This window comes from Ranitomeya variabilis, chromosome 6 (genome assembly GCF_051348905.1).
Source record: "Ranitomeya variabilis isolate aRanVar5 chromosome 6, aRanVar5.hap1, whole genome shotgun sequence".
Classification (NCBI taxonomy): Eukaryota; Metazoa; Chordata; class Amphibia; order Anura; family Dendrobatidae; genus Ranitomeya; species Ranitomeya variabilis.
This window is the reverse complement of record NC_135237.1, coordinates 189667248-189691426: the sequence shown is the minus strand read 5'-3', so window position 1 is coordinate 189691426 and position 24179 is coordinate 189667248. Positions and strand designations below refer to the sequence as shown.

At 47.3% G+C, this 24179-nt stretch overlaps 1 protein-coding gene across 2 annotated transcripts in view; it reads left to right on the top strand.

The window, feature by feature from the left end:
• The window catches only part of TRANK1 (tetratricopeptide repeat and ankyrin repeat containing 1), a 216858-nt gene that overhangs the window by 130166 nt on the left and 62513 nt on the right, over positions 1 to 24179 (top strand). For both annotated transcript variants that reach the window (XM_077269326.1, XM_077269327.1), the window contains exon 10: positions 9532 to 9681. In XM_077269326.1, the coding sequence (XP_077125441.1) occupies positions 9532 to 9681 (150 nt within the window). The remainder of the gene's footprint in view (positions 1 to 9531; positions 9682 to 24179) is intronic.

The following is a 24179-nucleotide window of genomic DNA, read 5'->3' as shown; positions in this document are numbered from 1 at the left end:
AGGGTCTGTATAAAGTGTATACACAGCACTATACTGTAAACAGGTCCACACTATATACATACAGTATACACAGACACACTGTAATGCAGGATATAGTGTGGACTTGTATATACAGTGTGGTACTGTGTAGGCAGGAGCTGCAAGAAAGATACACAGACACACATAGACACACACAGACAGACACACACACAGACCTACACAGAGATCATACTCACCCACCGCGACACTGTGAAGACTGACCCACTTCATCTCTGGATCTTCAGTGACTGAAGATCCAGAGTGAAGTCCTGCCGCTCTCTTCGGTGGAGAATCCTCTTCCTCAAAGGTGGCTGAGCAAACTCTCATCTGATCTAATCCGAGGGAGCGATCATATAGCTGAATAGGTAGCGCCTAGAAGCTTCTGTTGGGATCGGAGAAGGCTGCCGCATGCCATAAGCTAAGCATTAGGTGCAGGGAGGGTACTAAGGAAGTCTGGCTAGGCTAGCCAGGTCAGTGGATGCTGACGCAGGTCAGGTGCCATGACTCTGCCGCTCTGCTCCAGCCACTGAGATGTAGGACTGTAGCCAGGTCCCTACACTTTCAATAGTTTCTCTTTTGTTAAATGTTCCTTATCATTAGAAACCGTTCACAGCAAAGAGACGTGTATTTTACATGTTTTGAGATATTTATCCCTTTATTGGTGGGAGGCGCCCGCTTGGTGGGTGGCCCAGGGCCCGGGCCCCTTGGGCTCACCCCTAAATCTGGGCCTGCACAGCAGAAATTAATAGTGATGAGCGAGTATACTCGTTGCTCGGGTTTTGCCGAGCACGCTTGGGTGTCATCCGAGTATTTATGACTGTTCGGAGACTTAGTTTTCATCGCGCGGCAGCTGAATGATTTACAGCTACTAGCCAGCTTGATTACATGTGGGGATTCCCTAGCAACCAGGTAATCCCCACATGTACTCAGCCTGGCTAATAGCTGTAAATCATTCAGCTGCCGTGATGAAAACTAAATCTCCGAGCAGTCATAAATACTCGGAGATCACCCGAACGTGCTCAAGGAAAACCCCAGCAACGAGTACACTCGCTCATCACTAGAAATTATCAAACAAGCACAGGTTCAATTCTGGTAGGGGGACTAAAAATCTATAATATAACGCTGGGAGCGTCACTCTGTCCGAAGCCTCTATAGACTGCGCAAGCGCCGGCGCAGTCTGGACCGCACAGAGCGACGCTCCCAGGAGATCGCGGTATGCGTAAGCGCTGAACGCACACCGCGATCTCCACCGGACAAGCAGGGACGAGCCAGGAGGCGGAGGGTGAGTATACTTACCTGACCCGTTCCACCGACGCGCTTCCGGGCCGTGACTGTCCCCCTGCTCCCGGAATCGGCGCCTGCGCAGTCCGCGCTTTCCGGCGCCATTTTCTTGAAGACACATTGCAGTGTCTTCAAGAAAATGGCGCCGGAAAGCGCGGACTGCGCAGGCGCCGACTCCGGGAGCAGGACCAAGAAAATGGCCGCACCCAGCACAGCCGCCGCGCCCAGCACAGCCACGCACAGCCGCCCACAGCAACGCACAGCCGCCGCACCCAGCACAGCCGACCATAGCCGCCCACAGCCACGCACAGGCGCCCACAGCCACGCACAGCCGCCGCACCCAGCACAGCTGCCCACAGCCACGCACAGCCACCCATAGCCACGCACAGCCGCCGCACCCAGCACAGCCGCCCACAGCTACGCACAGCCGCCGCACCCAGCACAGCCGACCACAGCCGCCGCACCCAGCACAGCCGCCCACAGCCGCCCACAGCCACGCACAGCCGCACCCAGCACAGCCGACCACAGCCACGCACAGCCGCCGCACCCAGCACAGCCGCCCACAGCCACGTACAGCCACCCATAGCCACGCACAGCCGCCGCACCCAGCACAGCCGACCACAGCCGCCGCACCCAGCACAGCCGCCCACAGCCACGCACAGCCCACAGCCACGCACAGCCGCCGCACCCAGCACAGCCGCCGCACCCAGCACATCCGCCGCACCCAGCACAGCCATGCACAGCCGCCACAGCCACGCACAGCCGCCTACAGCCACGCACAGCCTCCCACAGCCACGCACAGCCGCCCACAGCCACGGACAGCCGCCGCACCCAGCACAGCCGCCGCACCCAGCACAGCCGCCCACAGCCACGCACAGCCGCCCACAGCCACGCACAGCCGCCGCACCCAGCACAGCCACGCACAGCCGCCGCACCCAGCACAGCCGCCCACAGCCACGCACAACCGCTGCACCCAGCACAGCCACCCACAGCCGCCGCACCCAGCACAGCCGCCGCACCCAGCACATCCGCCGCACCCAGCACAGCCGCCGCACCCAGCACAGCCACGCACAGCCGCCACAGCCATGCACAGCCTCCGCACCCAGCACAGCCACGCACAGCCGCCTACAGCCACGGACAGCCGCCGCACCCAGCACAGCCACCGCACCCAGCACAGCCGCCGCACCCAGCACAGCCGCCCACAGCCACGCACAGCCGCCGCACCCAGCACAGCCTCCCACAGCCACGCACAGCCGCCTACAGCCACGCACAGCCGCTGCACCCAGCACAGCCGCTGCACCCAGCACAGCCGCTGCACCCAGCACAGCCACCGCACCCAGCACAGCCGTCCACAGCTGCCGCACCCAGCACAGCCGCCCGCACCCAGCACAGCCACGTCACATACAGCCGCCCGCACTCAGCACAGCCACATACAGCCGCCCGCACTCAGCACAGCCGCCCGCACTCAGCACAGCCGCCCGCACTGATGGGGGCGCAGGATGGAGCAGCACGTGATAGGATGGGGGCGCAGGATGGGAGCACATGACAGGATGGGGATGAGGATGGAGCAGCACATGACACGGTGGAGCAGCACATGACAGGATGGGGGCGCAGGATGGAGCAGCATATGACAGGATAGGAGCAGCACATACCAGGATGGAGACCATATTCCAATATAAATGCTCGCCACCCGGGCGTAGAACGGGTTCAATAGCTAGTATAATATATCGTTACAAATATAAAAAGATAAAACATAATTATAAATAACGCCCTGTGCGGGTATGTGTTGTCTAGGCACAGTGACTGCATGGCCTGTTATGATGGGATCTGATGCCGTCAGTATGCAGCTCTTGGGGTGATAGTGGATGCAGTCAGTATGCAGCTCTTGGGATGATAGTGGATGCAGTCAGTATGAGGCTCTTGGGATGATAGTGGATGCAGTCAGTATGAGGCTCTTGGGGTGATAGTGGATGCAGTCAGTATGAGGCTCTTGGGATGATAGTGGATGCAGTCAGTATGCAGCAGTTGGGATGATAGTGGATGCAGTCAGTATGAGGCTCTTGGGATGATAGTGGATGCAGTCAGTATGAGGCTCTTGGGGTGATAGTGGATGCAGTCAGTATGAGGCTCTTGGGATGATAGTGGATGCAGTCAGTATGCAGCAGTTGGGATGATAGTGGATGCAGTCAGTATGCAGCACTTGGGGTGATAGTGGATGCAGTCAGTATGAGGCTATTGGGATGATAGTGGATGCAGTCAGTATGCAGCTCTTGGGATGATAGTGGATGCAGTCAGTATGAGGCTCTTGGGATGATAGTGGATGCAGTCAGTATGCAGCTCTTGGGGTGATAGTGGATGCAGTCAGTATGAGGCTCTTGGGGTGATAGTGGATGCAGTCAGTATGCAGCTCTTGGGATGATAGTGGATGCAGTCAGTATGAGGCTCTTGGGATGATAGTGGATGCAGTCAGTATGAGGCTCTTGGGGTGATAGTGGATGCAGTCAGTATGAGGCTCTTGGGATGATAGTGGATGCAGTCAGTATGCAGCAGTTGGGATGATAGTGGATGCAGTCAGTATGCAGCACTTGGGGTGATAGTGGATGCAGTCAGTATGCGGCTCTTGTGGTGATAGTGGATGCAGTCAGTATGCAGCTCTTGGGATGATAGTGGATGCAGTCAGTATGAGGCTCTTGGGATGATAGTGGATGCAGTCAGTATGAGGCTCTTGGGATGATAGTGGATGCAGTCAGTATGCAGCAGTTGGGGTGATAGTGGATGCAGTCAGTATGAGGCTCTTGGGGTGATAGTGGATGCAGTCAGTATGCAGCTCTTGGGATGATAGTGGATGCAGTCAGTATGAGGCTCTTGGGGTGATAGTGGATGCAGTCAGTATGCAGCTCTTGGGATGATAGTGGATGCAGTCAGTATGAGGCTCTTGGGATGATAGTGGATGCAGTCAGTATGAGGCTCTTGGGGTGATAGTGGATGCAGTCAGTATGAGGCTCTTGGGATGATAGTGGATGCAGTCAGTATGCAGCAGTTGGGATGATAGTGGATGCAGTCAGTATGAGGCTCTTGGGATGATAGTGGATGCAGTCAGTATGCAGCAGTTGGGATGATAGTGGATGCAGTCAGTATGAGGCTCTTGGGATGATAGTGGATGCAGTCAGTATGAGGCTCTTGGGGTGATAGTGGATGCAGTCAGTATGAGGCTCTTGGGATGATAGTGGATGCAGTCAGTATGCAGCAGTTGGGATGATAGTGGATGCAGTCAGTATGCAGCACTTGGGGTGATAGTGGATGCAGTCAGTATGAGGCTATTGGGATGATAGTGGATGCAGTCAGTATGCAGCTCTTGGGATGATAGTGGATGCAGTCAGTATGAGGCTCTTGGGATGATAGTGGATGCAGTCAGTATGCAGCTCTTGGGGTGATAGTGGATGCAGTCAGTATGAGGCTCTTGGGGTGATAGTGGATGCAGTCAGTATGCAGCTCTTGGGATGATAGTGGATGCAGTCAGTATGAGGCTCTTGGGATGATAGTGGATGCAGTCAGTATGAGGCTCTTGGGGTGATAGTGGATGCAGTCAGTATGAGGCTCTTGGGATGATAGTGGATGCAGTCAGTATGCAGCAGTTGGGATGATAGTGGATGCAGTCAGTATGAGGCTCTTGGGGTGATAGTGGATGCAGTCAGTATGCAGCACTTGGGGTGATAGTGGATGCAATCAGTATGCGGCTCTTGAGGTGATAGTGGATGCAGTCAGTATGCGGCTCTTGGGATGATAGTGGATGCAGTCAGTATGCGGCTCTTGGGATGATAGTGGATGCAGTCAGTATGCGGCTCTTGGGATGATAGTGGATGCAGTCAGTATGCGGCTATTGGGATGATAGTGGATGCAGTCAGTATGAGGCTCTTGGGATGATAGTGGATGCAGTCAGTATGCGGCTATTGGGATTATAGTGGATGCAGTCAGTATGAGGCTCTTTGGGATGATAGTGGATGCAATCAGTATGCGGCTCTTGGGGTGATAGTGGATGCAGTCAGTATGCGGCTCTTGGGATGATAGTGGATGCAGTCAGTATGCAGCTCTTGGGATGATAGTGGATGCAGTCAGTATGAGGCTCTTGGGATGATAGTGGATGCAGTCAGTATGCGGCTCTTGGGGTGATAGTGGATGCAGTCAGTATGTGGCTCTTGTGGTGATAGTGGATGCAGTCAGTATGCGGCTCTTGGGATGATAGTGGATGCAGTCAGTATGTGGCTTTTGTGGTGATAGTGGATGCAGTCAGTATGCGGCTCTTGGGATGATAGTGGATGCAGACAGTATGCGGCTCTTGGGATGATAGTGGATGCAGTCAGTATGCGGCTCTTGGGGTGATAGTGGATGCAGTCAGTATGCGGCTCTTGGGGTGATAGTGGATGCAGTCAGTATGCGGCTCTTGGGATGATAGTGGATGCAGTCAGTATGAGGCTCTTGGGGTGATAGTGGATGCAATCAGTATGAGGCTCTTGGGGTGATAGTGGATGCAGTCAGTATGCGGCTCTTGGGATGATAGTGGATGCAGTCAGTATGAGGCTCTTGGGGTGATAGTGGATGCAGTCAGTATGCAGCTCTTGGGATGATAGTGGATGCAGTCAGTATGAGGCTCTTGGGATGATAGTGGATGCAGTCAGTATGCAGCTCTTGGGATGATAGTGGATGCAGTCAGTATGCAGCTCTTGGGATGATAGTGGATGCAGTCAGTATGAGGCTCTTGGGATGATAGTGGATGCAGTCAGTATGAGGCTCTTGGGGTGATAGTGGATGCAGTCAGTATGAGGCTCTTGGGATGATAGTGGATGCAGTCAGTATGCAGCAGTTGGGATGATAGTGGATGCAGTCAGTATGCAGCACTTGGGGTGATAGTGGATGCAGTCAGTATGCGGCTCTTGTGGTGATAGTGGATGCAGTCAGTATGCAGCTCTTGGGATGATAGTGGATGCAGTCAGTATGAGGCTCTTGGGATGATAGTGGATGCAGTCAGTATGAGGCTCTTGGGATGATAGTGGATGCAGTCAGTATGCAGCAGTTGGGGTGATAGTGGATGCAGTCAGTATGAGGCTCTTGGGGTGATAGTGGATGCAGTCAGTATGCAGCTCTTGGGATGATAGTGGATGCAGTCAGTATGAGGCTCTTGGGGTGATAGTGGATGCAGTCAGTATGCAGCTCTTGGGATGATAGTGGATGCAGTCAGTATGAGGCTCTTGGGATGATAGTGGATGCAGTCAGTATGAGGCTCTTGGGGTGATAGTGGATGCAGTCAGTATGAGGCTCTTGGGATGATAGTGGATGCAGTCAGTATGCAGCAGTTGGGATGATAGTGGATGCAGTCAGTATGAGGCTCTTGGGATGATAGTGGATGCAGTCAGTATGCAGCAGTTGGGATGATAGTGGATGCAGTCAGTATGAGGCTCTTGGGATGATAGTGGATGCAGTCAGTATGAGGCTCTTGGGGTGATAGTGGATGCAGTCAGTATGAGGCTCTTGGGATGATAGTGGATGCAGTCAGTATGCAGCAGTTGGGATGATAGTGGATGCAGTCAGTATGCAGCACTTGGGGTGATAGTGGATGCAGTCAGTATGAGGCTATTGGGATGATAGTGGATGCAGTCAGTATGCAGCTCTTGGGATGATAGTGGATGCAGTCAGTATGAGGCTCTTGGGATGATAGTGGATGCAGTCAGTATGCAGCTCTTGGGGTGATAGTGGATGCAGTCAGTATGAGGCTCTTGGGGTGATAGTGGATGCAGTCAGTATGCAGCTCTTGGGATGATAGTGGATGCAGTCAGTATGAGGCTCTTGGGATGATAGTGGATGCAGTCAGTATGAGGCTCTTGGGGTGATAGTGGATGCAGTCAGTATGAGGCTCTTGGGATGATAGTGGATGCAGTCAGTATGCAGCAGTTGGGATGATAGTGGATGCAGTCAGTATGAGGCTCTTGGGGTGATAGTGGATGCAGTCAGTATGCAGCACTTGGGGTGATAGTGGATGCAATCAGTATGCGGCTCTTGAGGTGATAGTGGATGCAGTCAGTATGCGGCTCTTGGGATGATAGTGGATGCAGTCAGTATGCGGCTCTTGGGATGATAGTGGATGCAGTCAGTATGCGGCTCTTGGGATGATAGTGGATGCAGTCAGTATGCGGCTATTGGGATGATAGTGGATGCAGTCAGTATGAGGCTCTTGGGATGATAGTGGATGCAGTCAGTATGCGGCTATTGGGATTATAGTGGATGCAGTCAGTATGAGGCTCTTTGGGATGATAGTGGATGCAATCAGTATGCGGCTCTTGGGGTGATAGTGGATGCAGTCAGTATGCGGCTCTTGGGATGATAGTGGATGCAGTCAGTATGCAGCTCTTGGGATGATAGTGGATGCAGTCAGTATGAGGCTCTTGGGATGATAGTGGATGCAGTCAGTATGCGGCTCTTGGGGTGATAGTGGATGCAGTCAGTATGTGGCTCTTGTGGTGATAGTGGATGCAGTCAGTATGCGGCTCTTGGGATGATAGTGGATGCAGTCAGTATGTGGCTTTTGTGGTGATAGTGGATGCAGTCAGTATGCGGCTCTTGGGATGATAGTGGATGCAGTCAGTATGCGGCTCTTGGGATGATAGTGGATGCAGTCAGTATGCGGCTCTTGGGGTGATAGTGGATGCAGTCAGTATGCGGCTCTTGGGGTGATAGTGGATGCAGTCAGTATGCGGCTCTTGGGATGATAGTGGATGCAGTCAGTATGAGGCTCTTGGGGTGATAGTGGATGCAATCAGTATGAGGCTCTTGGGGTGATAGTGGATGCAGTCAGTATGCGGCTCTTGGGATGATAGTGGATGCAGTCAGTATGAGGCTCTTGGGGTGATAGTGGATGCAGTCAGTATGCAGCTCTTGGGATGATAGTGGATGCAGTCAGTATGAGGCTCTTGGGATGATAGTGGATGCAGTCAGTATGCAGCTCTTGGGATGATAGTGGATGCAGTCAGTATGCAGCTCTTGGGATGATAGTGGATGCAGTCAGTATGCAGCTCTTGGGATGATAGTGGATGCAGTCAGTATGAGGCTCTTGGGATGATAGTGGATGCAGTCAGTATGAGGCTCTTGGGGTGATAGTGGATGCAGTCAGTATGAGGCTCTTGGGATGATAGTGGATGCAGTCAGTATGCAGCAGTTGGGATGATAGTGGATGCAGTCAGTATGAGGCTCTTGGGGTGATAGTGGATGCAGTCAGTATGCGGCTCTTGGGATGATAGTGGATGCAGTCAGTATGCGGCTCTTGGGATGATAGTGGATGCAGTCAGTATGAGGCTCTTGGGGTGATAGTGGATGCAGTCAGTATGAGGCTCTTGGGATGATAGTGGATGCAGTCAGTATGCAGCAGTTGGGATGATAGTGGATGCAGTCAGTATGCGGCTCTTGGGATGATAGTGGATGCAGTCAGTATGAGGCTCTTGGGGTGATAGTGGATGCAATCAGTATGAGGCTCTTGGGGTGATAGTGGATGCAGTCAGTATGCGGCTTTTGGGATGATAGTGGATGCAGTCAGTATGCAGCTCTTTTGATGATAGTAGATGCAGTCAGTATGATGCTCTTGGGATGATAGTGGATGCAGTCAGTATGCGGCTCTTGGGATGATAGTGGATGCAGTCAGTATGAAGCTCTTGGGGTGATAGTGGATGCAGTCAGTATGCGGCTTTTGGGATGATAGTGGATGCAGTCAGTATGCAGCTCTTGGGATGATAGTGGATGCAGTCAGTATGAGGCTCTTGGGATGATAGTGGATGCAGTCAGTATGAGGCTCTTGGGATGATAGTGGATGCAGTCAGTATGCGGCTATTGGGATTATAGTGGATGCTGTCAGTATGCGGCTCTTGGGGTGATTGTGGATGCAGTCAGTATGCGGCTCTTGGGGTGATAGTGTAACTGTATATCGCATCGATGAGTCTGAGGAAAAGAAGGAAGAAATCCTTATGGCTTCTGTCTTCTCATTACTAAAGCCAATGCTGAGAGATGCAGGAATGGGATGCAGCAGTTGAGGAATGCTTGGTGTATGAGGCTGACTGTGTTCTGTAAGTTGCTTTTTGTCCTATTAGCTACCATAATCTATTTCCTTAATGTTCACAATACAAGGAGGTGACCGGCCTAAACCTGTGATGTCCTTACATTTAATAATGCTTGTATTCTCTTTCTTTGTAGTGGCGTGCAATTCCGTTAAGTCTAAGATTGATTCGTTTGCTTGTGCACTGGATCAGTTCAACGACTTCTGCAAGCAAGATGGCCAAGTGACTAACCTTAGTAGGCACAAAACTGTCCAAAATTTCCTGCATCTTCTGTCATCTATGAAAGGTAAGCCATCGTCTTCACTGTTTTAAAAAATAAACCTATTTTTGATTGCTAGGCAACGGTGCTGTGGAGTTTGGGGTGTGGAGTTGGTGTCGATTTTGGTGGAGTTGGAATAAAATGGACCAACTCCGACTCCTAAAATACATAATACATTGGATACAGTGATTCAGTGCAGGATGTGCTAAATATTTTTTCTTAAGAATTTGGGAAAGTTATGAAATGTCTTATAAATGTCTGTTCTGTTCCTGATCTAAGGATCTGGGCTTTTCGTGGAGATGAATCTGCTGCGCTTTATACCCTGCAATTGTTAGAGATGTTGTCCGTGTGGTTACTGCTTTGCCACCAGCCCAAGTTAGTGTAGACAGGTTGTTCTCTAACCTTAACCCCTTCCCGACCTGTGACGCCACGTAGGCGTCATGAAAGTCGCTGCCAATCCGACCTGTGACGCCTATGTGGCGTCATGGAGGGATCGCGTCCCTGCAGATCGGGTGAAAGGGTTAACTCCAATTTCACCCGATCTGCAGGGACAGGTGGAGTGGTACTTTAGCCCGGGGGGGGGGGGGGGGGGGGCTTCGCCTCCACGTGGCTACGATCGCTCTGATTGGCTGTTGAAAGTGCAACAGCCAATCAGAGCAATTTGTAATATTTCACCTATGAAAACTGGTGAAATATTACAATCCAGCCATGGCCGATGCTGCAATATCATCGGCCATGGCTGGAAAACCTAATCTGCCCCCCGCCACCGATCTCCTCCCCAGTCCTCTGTTCTGTGGTCCGCTCCCCTCCGTCCTCCTGTCTGCTACCCCCGTGCTCCGATCCCACATCCCCCGTGCTCCGATACCCCCCCTGTGCTCCGAACCCCCCCTCATACTTACCGAGCCTCCCGCTGTCTGTCCGTCTGTTCCATGGGTGCCGCCATCTTCCAAAATGGTGGGCGCATGTGTAGTGCGCCCGCCGAATCTGCCGGCCGGCAGATTCAATCCATGTACATTTTGATCGCTGTGATAAAACCTATCACAGTGATCAAAATAAAAAAAATAGTAAATGAACCCCCCCCTTTATCACCCCCATAGGTAGGGACAATAATAAAGTAAAGAAAATATATTTACTTTTATTTTTCCACTAGGGTTAGGGTTAGAACTAGGGTTAGGGTTAGGGCTAGAGTTAGGGTTAAGGCTAGGGTTAGAATTAGGGTTAGGGTAAGGCTATGTGCACACGTATTCTGGTCCTCTGCGGATTTTTCCGCAGTGCAAAACCGCTGCGGATTTATCGCGGACTTACCGCGTTTTTTCTGCGGATTTCACTGCGCTTTTACAACTGCGGTTTTCTATAGGAGCAGCTGTAAAACCTCTGTGGAATCCGCAGAAAGAAGTGACATGCTGTGGAATGTAAACCGCTGCGTTTCCGTGCAGTTTTTTCCACAGCATGTGCACAGCGTTTTTTGTTTCCCATAGGTTTACATTGAACTGTAAACTCATGGGAAACTGCTGCGGATCCGCAGCGTTTTCCGCAGCGTGTGCACGTACCCTTAGAATTAGGCTATGTGCACACGCTGCGGATCCGCAGCGGATTGGCCGCTGCGGATTCGTAGCAGTTTTCCATCAGGTTTACAGTACCATGTAAACCTATGGAAAACCAAATCCGCTGTGCCCATGGTGCGGAAAATACCGTGCGGAAACGCTGCGTTGTATTTTCTGCAGCATGCCATTTGTGCGGATTCCGCAGCGTTTTACACCTGTTCCTCAATAGGAATCCGCAGGTGAAATCCGCACAAAAAACACTGGAAATCCGCAGTAAATCTGCAGGTAAAACACAGTGCCTTTTCCCTGCGGATTTTTCAAAAATGGTGCGGAAAAATCTCACACGAATCCGCAACGTGGGCACATAGCCTCAAGGTTAGGGTTGGAATGAGAGTTAGGGTTGGAATTTGGGCTAGGGTTGGAAATAGGGTTAAGATTAGGCTTGTGGTTAGGGTTATGGGTGTGTTGGGGTTAGGGTTGTGGTTAGGGTTGGGTTAGGGTTGGGATTAGGGTTAGGGGTGGGTTGGGTTAGGGTTGGGATTAGGGTTAGGGGCGTGTTGGGGTTAGGGTTGTGGTTAGGGGTGTGTTGGGGTAAGGGTTGTGATTAGGGTTATGGCTAGAGTTGGGATTAGGGTTGGGCACATAAGGGGTCTCCAAACGCAACATAGCGCCACCATTGATTCCAGCCAATCTTGCGTTCGAAAAGTCAAATGGTGCTCCCTCGCTTCCGAGCCCCGACGTACGCCCAAACAGTGCTTTACCCCCAGATAATGGGGTACCAGCATACTCAGGAAAAACTGGGCAACAACTTTTGGGGTCCAATTTCTCCTGTTACCCTTGCGAAAATAAAAAATTGCTTGCTAAATCATCATTTTTGAGGAAGGAAAAATGATTTTTTATTTTCACGGCTCTGCGTTGTAAACTTCTGTGAAGCACTTGGGGGTTCAAAGTGCTCACCACACATCTAGATTAGTTCACTGGGAGGTCGAGTTTCCAAAATGGGGTCACTTGTGGGGGGTTTCTACTGTTTAGGCACATCAGGGGCTCTGCAAATGGAATGTGATGCCCGCAGAGCATTCCATCAAAGTCTGCATTTCAAAATGTCACTACTTCCCTTCCGAACCCCGACGTGTGCCCAAACAGTGGTTTACCCCCACATATGGGGTATCAGCGTACTCAAAAGAAACTGGACAACAACGTTTGGGGTCCAATTTCTCCTGTTACCCTTGGGAAAATAAAAAATTGTGGGCTAAAAAAATCATTTTTGAGAAAAGAAAAATTATTTTTTATTTTCATGGCTCTGCGTTATAAACTTCTGTGAAGCACTTGGGGGTTCAAAGTGCTCACCACACATCTAGTTTAGTTCCTTGGGAGGTCTAGTTTCCAAAATGGGGTCACTTGTTGGGGAGCTCCAATGTTTAGGCACACAGGGGCTCTCCAAACGCGACATGGTGTCCGCTAAAGATTGGAGCCAATTTTTCATTGAAAAAGTCAAATGGGCTCCTTCCCTTCCGAGCCCTGTCGTGCGCCCAAACAGTGGTTCCCCCCACATGTGGGGTATCGGCGTACTCAGGACAAATTGTGCAATAACTTTTGGGGTCCAGTTTCTCTTTTTACCCTTGGGAAAATAAAAAAATTGTTGCTAAAAGATAATTTTTGTGACTAAAAAGTTAAATGTTCATTTTTTCCTTCCATGTTGCTTCTAATGCTGTGAGGCACCTGAAGGGTTAATAAACTTCTCGAATGTAGTTTTGAGCACCTTGAGGGGTGCAGTTTTTAGAATGGTGTCACTTTTGGGTATTTTCAGCTATATAGACCCCTCAAACTGACTTCAAATGTGAGGTGGTCCCTAAAAAAATGGTTTTGTAAATTTCGTTGTAAAAATGAGAAATCGCTGGTCAAATTTTAACCCTTATAACTTACTAGCAAAAAAAAAAAAATTTTGTATCCAAAATTGTGCTGATGTAAAGTAGACATGTGGGAAATGTTATTTATTAACTATTTTGTGTCACATAACTCTCGTTTAACAGAATAAAAATTAAAAATTTGAAAATCGCGAAATTTTCTAAATTTTGGCCAAATTTCCATTTTTTTCACAAATCAACTCAAAAATTATCGACCTAAATTTACCACTGACATGAAGCCCAATATGTCACAAAAAAACACTCTCAGAACCGCTAGGATCCGTTGAAACGTTCCTGAGTTATTACCTCATAAAGGGACACTGGTCAGAATAGCAAAAAAACGGCTAGGTCATTAAGGTCAAAATAGGCTGGGTCATGAAGGGGTTAAAATAATGAGGTCAGATGTGAGGACATCTATGGAGGAGGATCTGATGGAGGTGATACTATGTCTCAGAACAAATTCAGAGACTGCACAAATGCTATTCAGTACGATTTATGGTGTAAACTGTTTTTTCCCCACTTACTGCATAATGTTTTGCTTATTTACTGTTTTTTTGTGTTCTAAAGTCATATTCCAATAAATGTATTTTATATTCTATCTAAATGACTTGATTATCTAATATATAAAGCTGAATGTGTGTGTGTGTGTGTGTGTGTGTGTATGTGTGTATGTCCGGGATGGGCACCTGCACAGTCGCAGCTACAGCCACACAATTTTGCACAGACACACGTCTGGACCCCGAGAGCGTCATAGGCTATGTTGTGAGGCGAAATCTTAACCCCGCGCGTTCCAATTCACCACACAATTTTGCCCCTATCTACATAATGGGGAAAAAGTGAAAGGATAAGTGTTGGAGGCAAATTGACAGCTGCCAGATGTGAACAAGGGGGACTTAAAGAAAGAGAGCGATGGCGCCAAAGAGTATATACCGTACAGTTGCTAAGGTGGGGCCCCGACATGGGATACTCACCACACACAGGGATATGAACACACACACAAAATGCGCCACACACTACCACGTGCTTGAACACATATCACCCTCAGCACTCATTTCACCACACATACACCAACCTCGCCACATAAAAGTCGAAACACAAAAGTCGCTACTCAAAACTCGCCACGCGCAAAATTCGCCACGCGCAAAATTCGCCACATGAAAAACTTGCCACATGCAAAACTAGGCTCACGCAAAACTCGCCACACGTGCAAAACTCACCTCATGGAAAATTCGCCACACGCAAAACTTGCACACGCGGAAAAATTGCCACATGCACAAAAGTTGCAACACATGCAAAAGTTGCCTCACACAAAACTGGCACATACTCAAAAAAAGCACCACACATAAAACTCACCACGCGCAAAACCTGCTGCACACAACTTGCTACACTAACCTGTCACATGCAACTCGACACACAAAAAGTTGTTACACGCATGTCACCACACAAAACTCATCTTACAAAAGTCGCTACATGCATGTCGCCACACACAACTCAACACACACAACTTGACACATGAAACTCGCCCTAAAATACACACAAGTCTGGTATTATCCTTCAAAAATAAAAATCTGATTAATAAGCAGACAAACTACAGGAGCAACAAATATACCATATAGGAGATATGGCAGCTGTCAGTCACATGACCTGTCTATTATGTGTATGTGTGAGCTAATATATACTGCCAGGGGGGAGGGCTTCCTGTTGGCTGGGATTTATCAGGCTGCCAATAGCAACCAATCACAGCTCAGTTTCTTTTTTGCTACAGTTAATTAATTTGAGCTCTGATTGGTTAACCCCTTCCCGACATGTGACGGGATAGTACGTCACATGTCGGGACCCCCGCTTTGATGTGCGCTCCGGCGGTGAGCGCACATCAAAGTCGCGACATGTCAGCTGTTTTTTACAGCTGACATGTGCGCGCAATAGCGGCGGGTGAAATCGCGATCACCCGCCGCTATTAACTAGTTAAATGCCGCTGTCAAACTCAGACAGCGGCATTTAACTACCGCATCCGGCCGTGCGGCCGGATATGAGCGCATCGCCGACCCCCGTCACATGATCGGGGGTCGGCGATGCGTCAGGAAGGTAACCATAGAGGTCCTGGAGACCTCTATGGTTACTGATCGCCGGTGGCTGTGAGCGCCCCCCTGTGGTCGGCGCTCACAGCACACCTGCATTTTAGCTACATAACAGCGATCTGATGATCGCTGTTATGTAGCAGAGCCGATCGGGCTGTGCCTGCTTCTAGCCTCCCATGGAGGCTATAGAAGCATGGTAAAAGTTAAAAAAAAAAGTAAAAAAAAATGTGAAAAAAATAAAAAAAATATAAAAGTTTAAATCACCCCCCTTTCGCCCCAATCAAAATAAATCAATAAAAAAAACCCCCAACCTACACATATTTGGTATCGCCGCGTTCAGAATCGCCCGATCTATCAATAAAAAAAAAGCATTAACCTGATCGCTAAACGGCGTAATGAAAAAAAAAATCGAAACGCCAGATTTACGTTTTTTTGGTCGCCACGACATTGCATTAAAATGCAATAACGGGCGATCAAAAGAACGTATCTGCACCAAAATGCTATCATTAAAAATGCCAGCTCGGCACGCAAAAAATAAGCCCTCACCCGACCCCAGATCACGAAAAATGGAGACGCTACGGGTATCGGAAAATGGCGCAATTTTATTTATTTATTTTTTTGCAAAGTTTGGAATTTTTTTTCACCACTTAGGTAAAAAACAACCTAGTCATGTTAGGTGTCTATGAACTCGTAATGACCTGGAGAATCACAATGGCAGGTCAGTTTTAGCATTTAGTGAACCTAGCAAAAAAGCCAAACAAAAAACAAGTGTGGGATTGCACTTTTTTTGCAATTTCACCGCACTTGGAATTTTTTTCCCTTTTTCTAGTACACGACATGGTAAAACCAATGATGTCGTTCAAAAGTACAACTCGTCCCGCAAAAAATAAGCCCTCACATGGCCAAATTGACGGAAAAATAAAAAAGTTATGGCTCTGGGAAGGAGGGGAGTGAAAAACGAATACGGAAAAACGGAAAATCCCACGGTCATGAAGGGGTTAATATAGGCAACAAACGACATTCTCAATATAACAAAGCTTGTGTGAGGTAATAGCATGTTAGTTAGGGTGTGTTGGTGGAAAGGCTGATGTCAGTCACATTACCTCTATGTGAGAGGATATAGAAACTGCCAGTTACAGACTATTATTACCACAATAATGCCTCATAAGAAAAGGAATTCCATGGCACTAATGTCAGCTGATGCGAAAAGAAAAGCAGCATTATGGGCCAATGAAAAATGTGAAGACCAAGAAACAAGGCTGACTGTTATGACCTGGTGGTTAAGAGGCCACACCGATATGACCTGGTGGCTAAAACGCAACATGGGACGAGCTCTGAGAAGGTGGTATCTCTACTGACCGCAATCCCTAATCCTAACAACAACACTAGTAATAGCCGTGGGATGTTCCTGACTCTCCCTAGACACCTCTTCACAGCCTAAGAATTAACTACCCCTAAAGAAGGAAATAGAAAGCTATCTTGCCTCAGAGAAAACCCCAAAAGGAAAGACAGCCCCCCACAAATATTGGCTGTGAGTGGAGAGGGAAATGACATACACAGAAATGAAATCAGTTTTCAGCAAAGGAGGCCAATACTAAACTTGATAGACAGAGAGAAAAGGATACTGTGCGGTCAGTATTAAAAACTACAAAAATCCACGCAGAGTTTACAAAAAATGAACTCCACACCGACTCACGGTGTGGAGGGGCAAATCTGCTTCCCAGAGCTTCCAGCTAGCCTGAATATCACATAGTGACAAGCTGGACAAAAAAAAGACATATTTACAAAGCAATAATGTCCAAAGCAAATGGACGAACAAGAACTAGCAGAACTTATCTTTTGCTGAGAAGGACAGGCCAAATGAGAAATCCAAGGAGAGAACAAAATCCAACCTAAGACATTGACAGCTGGCATGAACTAAAGCCCAGAGCAGGTTTAAATAACAAACCCAGGCAATGCGATCAGTGATGGCAGCTGCTACAGCTACCTAATGGAGCAGCAGTTCCACTCGAAACCACCAGAGGGAGCCCAAGGGCAGAACTCACAAAAATACCATTAGCAACCACAGGAGGGAGCTCCAGAATGGAATTCACAACAGCTGACACACATGAGAACAGCAGCTGCTTCCTCAAGAGCCAATGAATTTTCTGAGCAGAGGGAAGCGAGGTTTGCAGACAAGAGAACAAGAGCTGCTTCCTCAAGGGTCAATGAACTTTCTGAGGAGAGGGAAGCGAGGCTTGCAGACATGAAAACGAGCTGCGTCCTCAAGGGCCAATGAACTTTCTGAGGAGAGGGAAGCGAGGCTTGCAGACAAGAGAACAAGAAATGCTTCCTCAAGAGCCAATGAACTTTCTGAAGATTGGGAAGCGAGGCTTGCAGATAAGAGAAGAAGAGCTGCTTCCTCAAGAGCCAATTACAATCTCCATGCTTTTCTCATGGTCAACTTTATGTTGCCTGTTCAAGAGTTGGAACAGCCAAAAATCTGTTCGTCTTTGCACCTGAAGGAAAAACTAAGAATCTCGTTTATCAAAAGGCTCTCGAATAATATATATGAAATATATGTAATGAAATACTTCTATTAGCTTAGTTTTTGCCTTTTAATAATTACATTTCTATCTATTTGTTTTGTGGTTTTTGTGTGCAGAATAAATTTTTGTTAACACATTCTATTTTACTAACAGCAGTTATTAACCCAGCTGAAGCCGGGTAGTACAGCTAGTTGTATCACAATGGTGATGAAAAGCCCGTTTTTACCATTTAACATCTTTCTGACATTGGACGTACTATCCTGTCGAGGTGGGGTGGGCCTGTATGACCACCGACGGGATAGTACGTCCAGCGCGATCGGCGGCGCTCACGGGGGAGCGCGCCCGATCTCGGTCGGGTGTCAGCTGATTATCACAGCTGACATCCGGCACTATGTGCCAGGAGCGGTTACGGACCGCCCCGGCACATTAACCCCCGGCACACCGCGATCAAACATGATCGCGGTGTGCCGGCGGTACAGGGAAGCATCGCGCAGGGAGGGGGCTCCCTGCGTCCTTCCCTGAGACCCCCGGAGCAACGCGATGTGATCGCGTTGCTGCGAGGGTCTCTTTCTTCCTCCTCGCTGCAGGTGCCCGGATCCAAGATGGCCGCGGCATCCGGGTCCTGCAGGGAGGGAGGTGGCTTACCGAGTGCCTGCTCAGTGCAGGCGCTGGTAAGCCAGGAGCGCTGTAAGTCAGATCGGTGATCTGACAGAGTGCTGTGCAAACTGTCAGATCACCGATCTGTGATGCCTCCCCCTGGGACAAAGTAAAAAAGTAAAAAAAAAAATGTCCACATAAGTAAAAAAAAATTAAAAATTCCTAAATAAATAAAAAATATACATATATTATTCTTATAAATACATTTCTTTATCTAAATAAAAAAAAATAAAACAATAAAAGTACACATATTTAGTATCGCCGCGTCCTGTTGTGAATTCTGCTTTTGGACACCCTCCGGTGGTTGTTGGTGGTAATGCAGTTGTCCCTGAGTTGCAGTCCTGGTCAGGTGTATCTGCTGATTGTAGTTCTGACTGGGGTATTTAGGCATGCAGGATTCTTTAGTCCTTGCCAGTTATCCATGGTTGTTGGGAGGTTTTGGTCCTGGTTTGGTTCCTTCTGCCTTCTGCCAAATCAGCAAAGATAAGTGTCTGGTTTTGGTTTCTGTGGCACACATGCTGTGTGCTTAATAATTCTTTGCTATTCAGTGTGTTTTTTTTGTCCAGCTTTGATTGTGTCAGTATTTTCTCAGTCTTGTTGGATTCTCTGGAGTGGCAGATATACATTCCATGTCTTTAGTTAGATTGTGGAACTTTTTGTATTATCTGCTGTGGATATTTTTGGAAGGGTTTTAATACTGACCGCTTAGTATTCTGTCCTATCTTTCCCTATTTAGCTAGAGTGGCCTCTTTTGCTGAATCCTGTTTTCTGCCTGCGTGTGTCTTTCCTCTCCTACTCACAGTCAATATTCGTGGGGGGCTGCCTATTTGGGGTTCTGCTCTGAGGCAAGGTAGTATTCCTATTTCCATCTATAGGGGTATTTAGTCCTCCGGCTGTGTCGAGGTGTCTAGGGTTTGTTAGGCACACCCCACGGCTACTTCTAGTTGCGGTGTTAGTTCAGGTTTTGCGGTCAGTACAGTTTCCACCTACTCCAGAGAAAGTTCATGCGGCTCCAAAGTCACCGGATCATAACAGCATCCGTAACGACCCCACTTATAAAACTATATCACTAGTTAACCCCTTCAGTGAACACCGTAGGGGGAAAAAAAAAACCGAGGCAAAAAGCAACGCTTTATTATCATACCGCCGAACAAAAAGTGGAATAACACGCGATCAAAAAGACGGATATAAATAACCATGGTACCGCTGAAAACGTCATCATATCCCGCAAAAAACGAGCCGCCATACAGCGTCATCAATGAAAAAATAAAAATGTTATAGTCCTCAGAATAAAGCGATGCCAAAATAATTATTTATTCTATAAAATAGTTTTTATCGTATAAAAGCGCCAAAACATAAAAAAAGATATAAATGAGGTATCACTGTAATCGTACTGACCCGAAGAATAAAACTGCTTTATCAATTTTACCAAACGTGGTACGGTATAAACGCCTCCCCCAAAAGAAATTCATGAATAGCTGGTTTTTGGTCATTCTGCCTCACAAAAATCGGAATAAAAAGCGATCAAAAACTGTCACATGTCCGAAAATGTTACCAATAAAAACGTCAACTCGTCCCGCAAAAAACAAGACCTCACATGACTCTGTGGACCAAAATATGGAAAAATTATAGCTCTCAAAATGTGGAGACGCAAAAACTTTTTTGCTATAAAAAGGGTCTTTTAGTGTGTGACGACTGCCAATCATAAAAATCCGCTATAAAAAATGCTATAAAAGTAAATCAAACCCCCCTTCATCACCCCCTTAGTTAGGGAAAAATAATAAAATTAAAAAAATTTATTTATTTCCATTTTCCCGTTAGGGTTAGGGCTAGGGTTAGGACTAGGTTTAGGGCTAGGGTTAGGGTTAGGGTTGGGGCTAGGGTTGGAGCTAAAGTTAGGGTTAGGGTTGGGGCTAAAGTTAGGGTTAGGGTTGGGGCTAAAGTTAGGGTTAGGGTTTGGATTACATTTACGGTTGGGATTAGAGTTAGGGGTGTGTCAGGGTTAGGGGTGTGGTTAGGGTTACCATTGGGATTAGGGTTAGGGGTGTGTTTGGATTAGGGTTTCAGTTAGAATTGGGGAGTTTCCACTGTTTAGGCACATCAGGGTCTCTCCAAACGCGACATGGCGTCCGATCTCAATTCCAGCCAATTCTGCATTGAAAAAGTAAAACAGTGCTCCTTCCCTTCCGAGCTTTACCGTGCGCCCAAACAGGGGTTTACCCCAACATATGGGGCATCAGCGTACTCGGGACAAATTGGACAACAACTTTTGGGGTCCAAGTTCTCTTGTTACCCTTGGGAAAATATAAATTTGGGGGGGCTAAAAATAATTTTTGTGGGAAAAAAAAAATTGTTTATTTTCACAGCTCTGCGTTGTAAACTGTAGTGAAACACCTGGGGGTTCAAAGTTCTCACAACACATCTAGATAAGTTCCTTGGGAGGTCTAGTTTCCAATATGGGGTCACTTTTGGGGGTTTCTACTGTTTGGGTACATCAGGGGCTCTGCAAATGCAACGTGACGCCTGCAAACCAATCCATCTAAGTCTGCATTCCAAATGGCACTCCTTCCCTCCCGAGCTCTGCCATGCGCCCAAACAGTGGTTCCCCCCCACATATGGGGTATCAGCGTACTCAGGACAAATTGGACAACAAGTTTTGGGGTCCAATTTATCCTGTTACCCTTGTGAAAATACAAAACTGGAGGCTAAAAAATATTTTTTTTGAAGAAAAAAAAGAATTTTTATTTTCACGGCTCTGCGTTATAACCTGTAGTGAAACACTTGAGGGATCAAAGCTCTCAAAACACATCTAGATAAGTTCCTTAGGGGGTCTACTTTCCAAAATGGTGTCACTTGTGGGGGGTATCAATGTTTAGGCACATCAGGGGCTCTCCAAACGCAACATGGCGTTCCATCTCAATTCCAGTCAATTTTGCATTGAAAAGTCAAATGGCGCTCCTTCCCTTCCGAGCTCTGCCATGCGCCCAAACAGTAGTTTACCCCCACATATGGGGTATCTGCGAACTCAGGACAAATTGAACAACAACTTTTGGGGTCCATTTTCTCCGGTTGCCCTTGGTAAAATAAAACAAATTGGAGCTGAAATAAATTTTGTGTAAAAAAAAAAAAAAAAAAAAAAAAAAAATTTAAATGTTAATTTTTATTTAAACATTCCAAAAATTCCTGTGAAATACCTGAAGGGTTAATACATTTCTTGAATGTGGTTTTGAGCACCTTGAGGGGTGCAGTTTTTAGAATGGTGTCACACTTGGGTATTTTCTATCATATAGACCCCTCAAAATGACTTCAAATGAGATGTGGTCCCTAAAAAAAATGGTGTTGTAAAAATGAGAAATTGCTGGTCAACTTTTAACCCTTATAACTCCCTAACAAAAAAAAAATGTTGGTTCCTAAATTGTGCTGATGTAAAGTAGACATGTGGGAAATGTTACCTATTAAGTATTTTGTGTGACATATCTCTGTGATTTAAGGGCATAAAAATTCAAAGTTGGAAAATTGCGAAATTTTCGCCAAATTTCCATTTTTTTCACAAATAAACGCAAGTTATATCGAAGAAATTTTAACCACTATCATGAAGTACAATATGTCACGAGAAAACAGTGTCAGAATCGCCAAGATCCGTTGAAGCGTTCCAGAGTTATAAACTCATAAAGGGACAGTGGTCAAAATTGTAAAAATTGGCCCGGTCATTAATGTGCAAACCACCCTTGGGGGTAAAGGGGTTAACCACAGTAAATTTATCACTTAAATAGGAGTCATTTATGTCGTACTTGAGTCTGAGGTTTGACTTACAGACTCCACAGCCCTGCTAGGCTATGCACTCACCTATATTTGTGCTGCAACTTAATGTTTTATTTAACGGAATCTGTCAACAGGTTTTTGCTACCACATCTATGCGCATCGTGACGTAGGAGTAGAGATCCTGATTTGAGCAGTATATCACTTAACTGTGCTGCTTGCTGTAATTTTGATAAAGTAGCCATTTTGTATGCTGTAGATTTTGTAGTACTCTGAAATCTGAGCTCTGTATAACTCTGCTCACACCACTGATTGGCAGCTCCCTGTGTACACAGTGCATAGGCAGAAAGATTTCAAACAGTGGTGGGGGCGGGGTTCAACTACATGGCAGCAGGTTTAGTAGTCCTCTAGTGCTAATCTCCACTTAATAAAACAGTGATTTTATCAAAACTGCAGCAACGTCCCAGTAAGTGGCATATCGCTGGAATTAGGGTGTTTGTCTCTACACTGTGTGCTGAATTATTAGTCAAGTATTGTGACCACATCATTTGTGGCATGTTTTCCAAATCCAAGCTGTACAAACTTGAATGCTAATTGGTTTGAAGCAGATTAGCTGATGTGTAGTTTTTGAAAGCTATTGTGTGACAGTCTTCTGAGCATTGCAGCGCCAACTATGAGAATGGGCGCTGCCAGCCATATTCAGTGACGCTGTCCACATCTCGGTATGGCTTTACAGTCACCAACAAAACATCTCTGCACTGTGACCCTAAACTTTACCCTCCCCTAACATTTTGTCCAAGAGGGGGGAGGAGGAGTGATATAACACACATGTGAGCAGATCCAGCCCACATTTACTGCAGTCATAATGTGAACTAGCACCACACTAGGTTTCATTCATTATTTTTCATGTTTTATACCACTAAAAAATATTTTTTTAAATTAAAACATTACATTTTGTAGTCCAGCGGTAGCACCCTATGCAGTGTTGAGGCAGTGACCCAGCAAAGTTCAAAGCAAAGTGTCTCTTTAATGTTCAGCTCACATAAAGTACACAGCACACGATATCCTCCGGATTGCAGCCGGGAAACTTATCCTCTGGATTGCAGCCAATGAACACGCCAGTCCACCTTTGTAACCGGTTGGCGTGGGCGACAGCACCGCCGTGTTAATGTTCAATTCAGAGCACTACAGAGTACACAATATCCTCTGGATCGCAGCCGAGAACTATATCCTCCAGTTTGCAGCCAATAAACACACCAGCCACCTCTGATACCAGTTGCCATAGGCGACTGCACCGCCATGTACGCTATGGGTGCCAGGCCCTCCAGCTCCCTTGGCTGTTTGGCTCCGCTTACCTGTGTTGTCTCACACAGAGCTCTGCAGAGCTGACTGCTTTCCACTCTAGCAAACACCAGACTGACACTGAACCTGACACACCCAAACCCTGTACTGCAGGGTTTTTTAACTGGAATCTGTGGCCTTCAGCCACATGGAAAGCCAGGCTAGGAGTGAAACGGAAAAGCCCAGCAGGTTTTCTTAAGTCTGCCGTGGACAAAAAGCTTGTCCAGGACTAACACTTGCTGTGATTCCAATGCGGAACAAAAGCTACGCCTGTGACTGCAATGTACTCCCATGGCCTCAATTCGCCTCTGTTTGCATCCTGGGGGGAACATACAGCGACCTCTACATGTAACACCAGTCACTGCCTCACAATTTGTACAATTGCATCTCATAGGTATGCACTGTCTGTTTAGTTATGGTGTTAGTTAGATGGTAAGCACCGTGCTGCTACTGCACATTTTTTAGGGTTTGCATTTCACATATCCCTGATACTGAAAACAATCCAAAGACCCCTGCATTTATGAACCTACCCTAAATAAAAAAAGTGAAATCCATTAATACATATGAAAACCGCATTATCTGCTCCAAATAATAGTACTAGCCAATGCATAAGACTAAAAAAAATTAAAAAAAAATGGTATGTCATCTGCAGAAAACACTTGCATCATTATTGTGGGAAAGCTGAGCTCTAAACCTAGTGTGATGCACCCATCA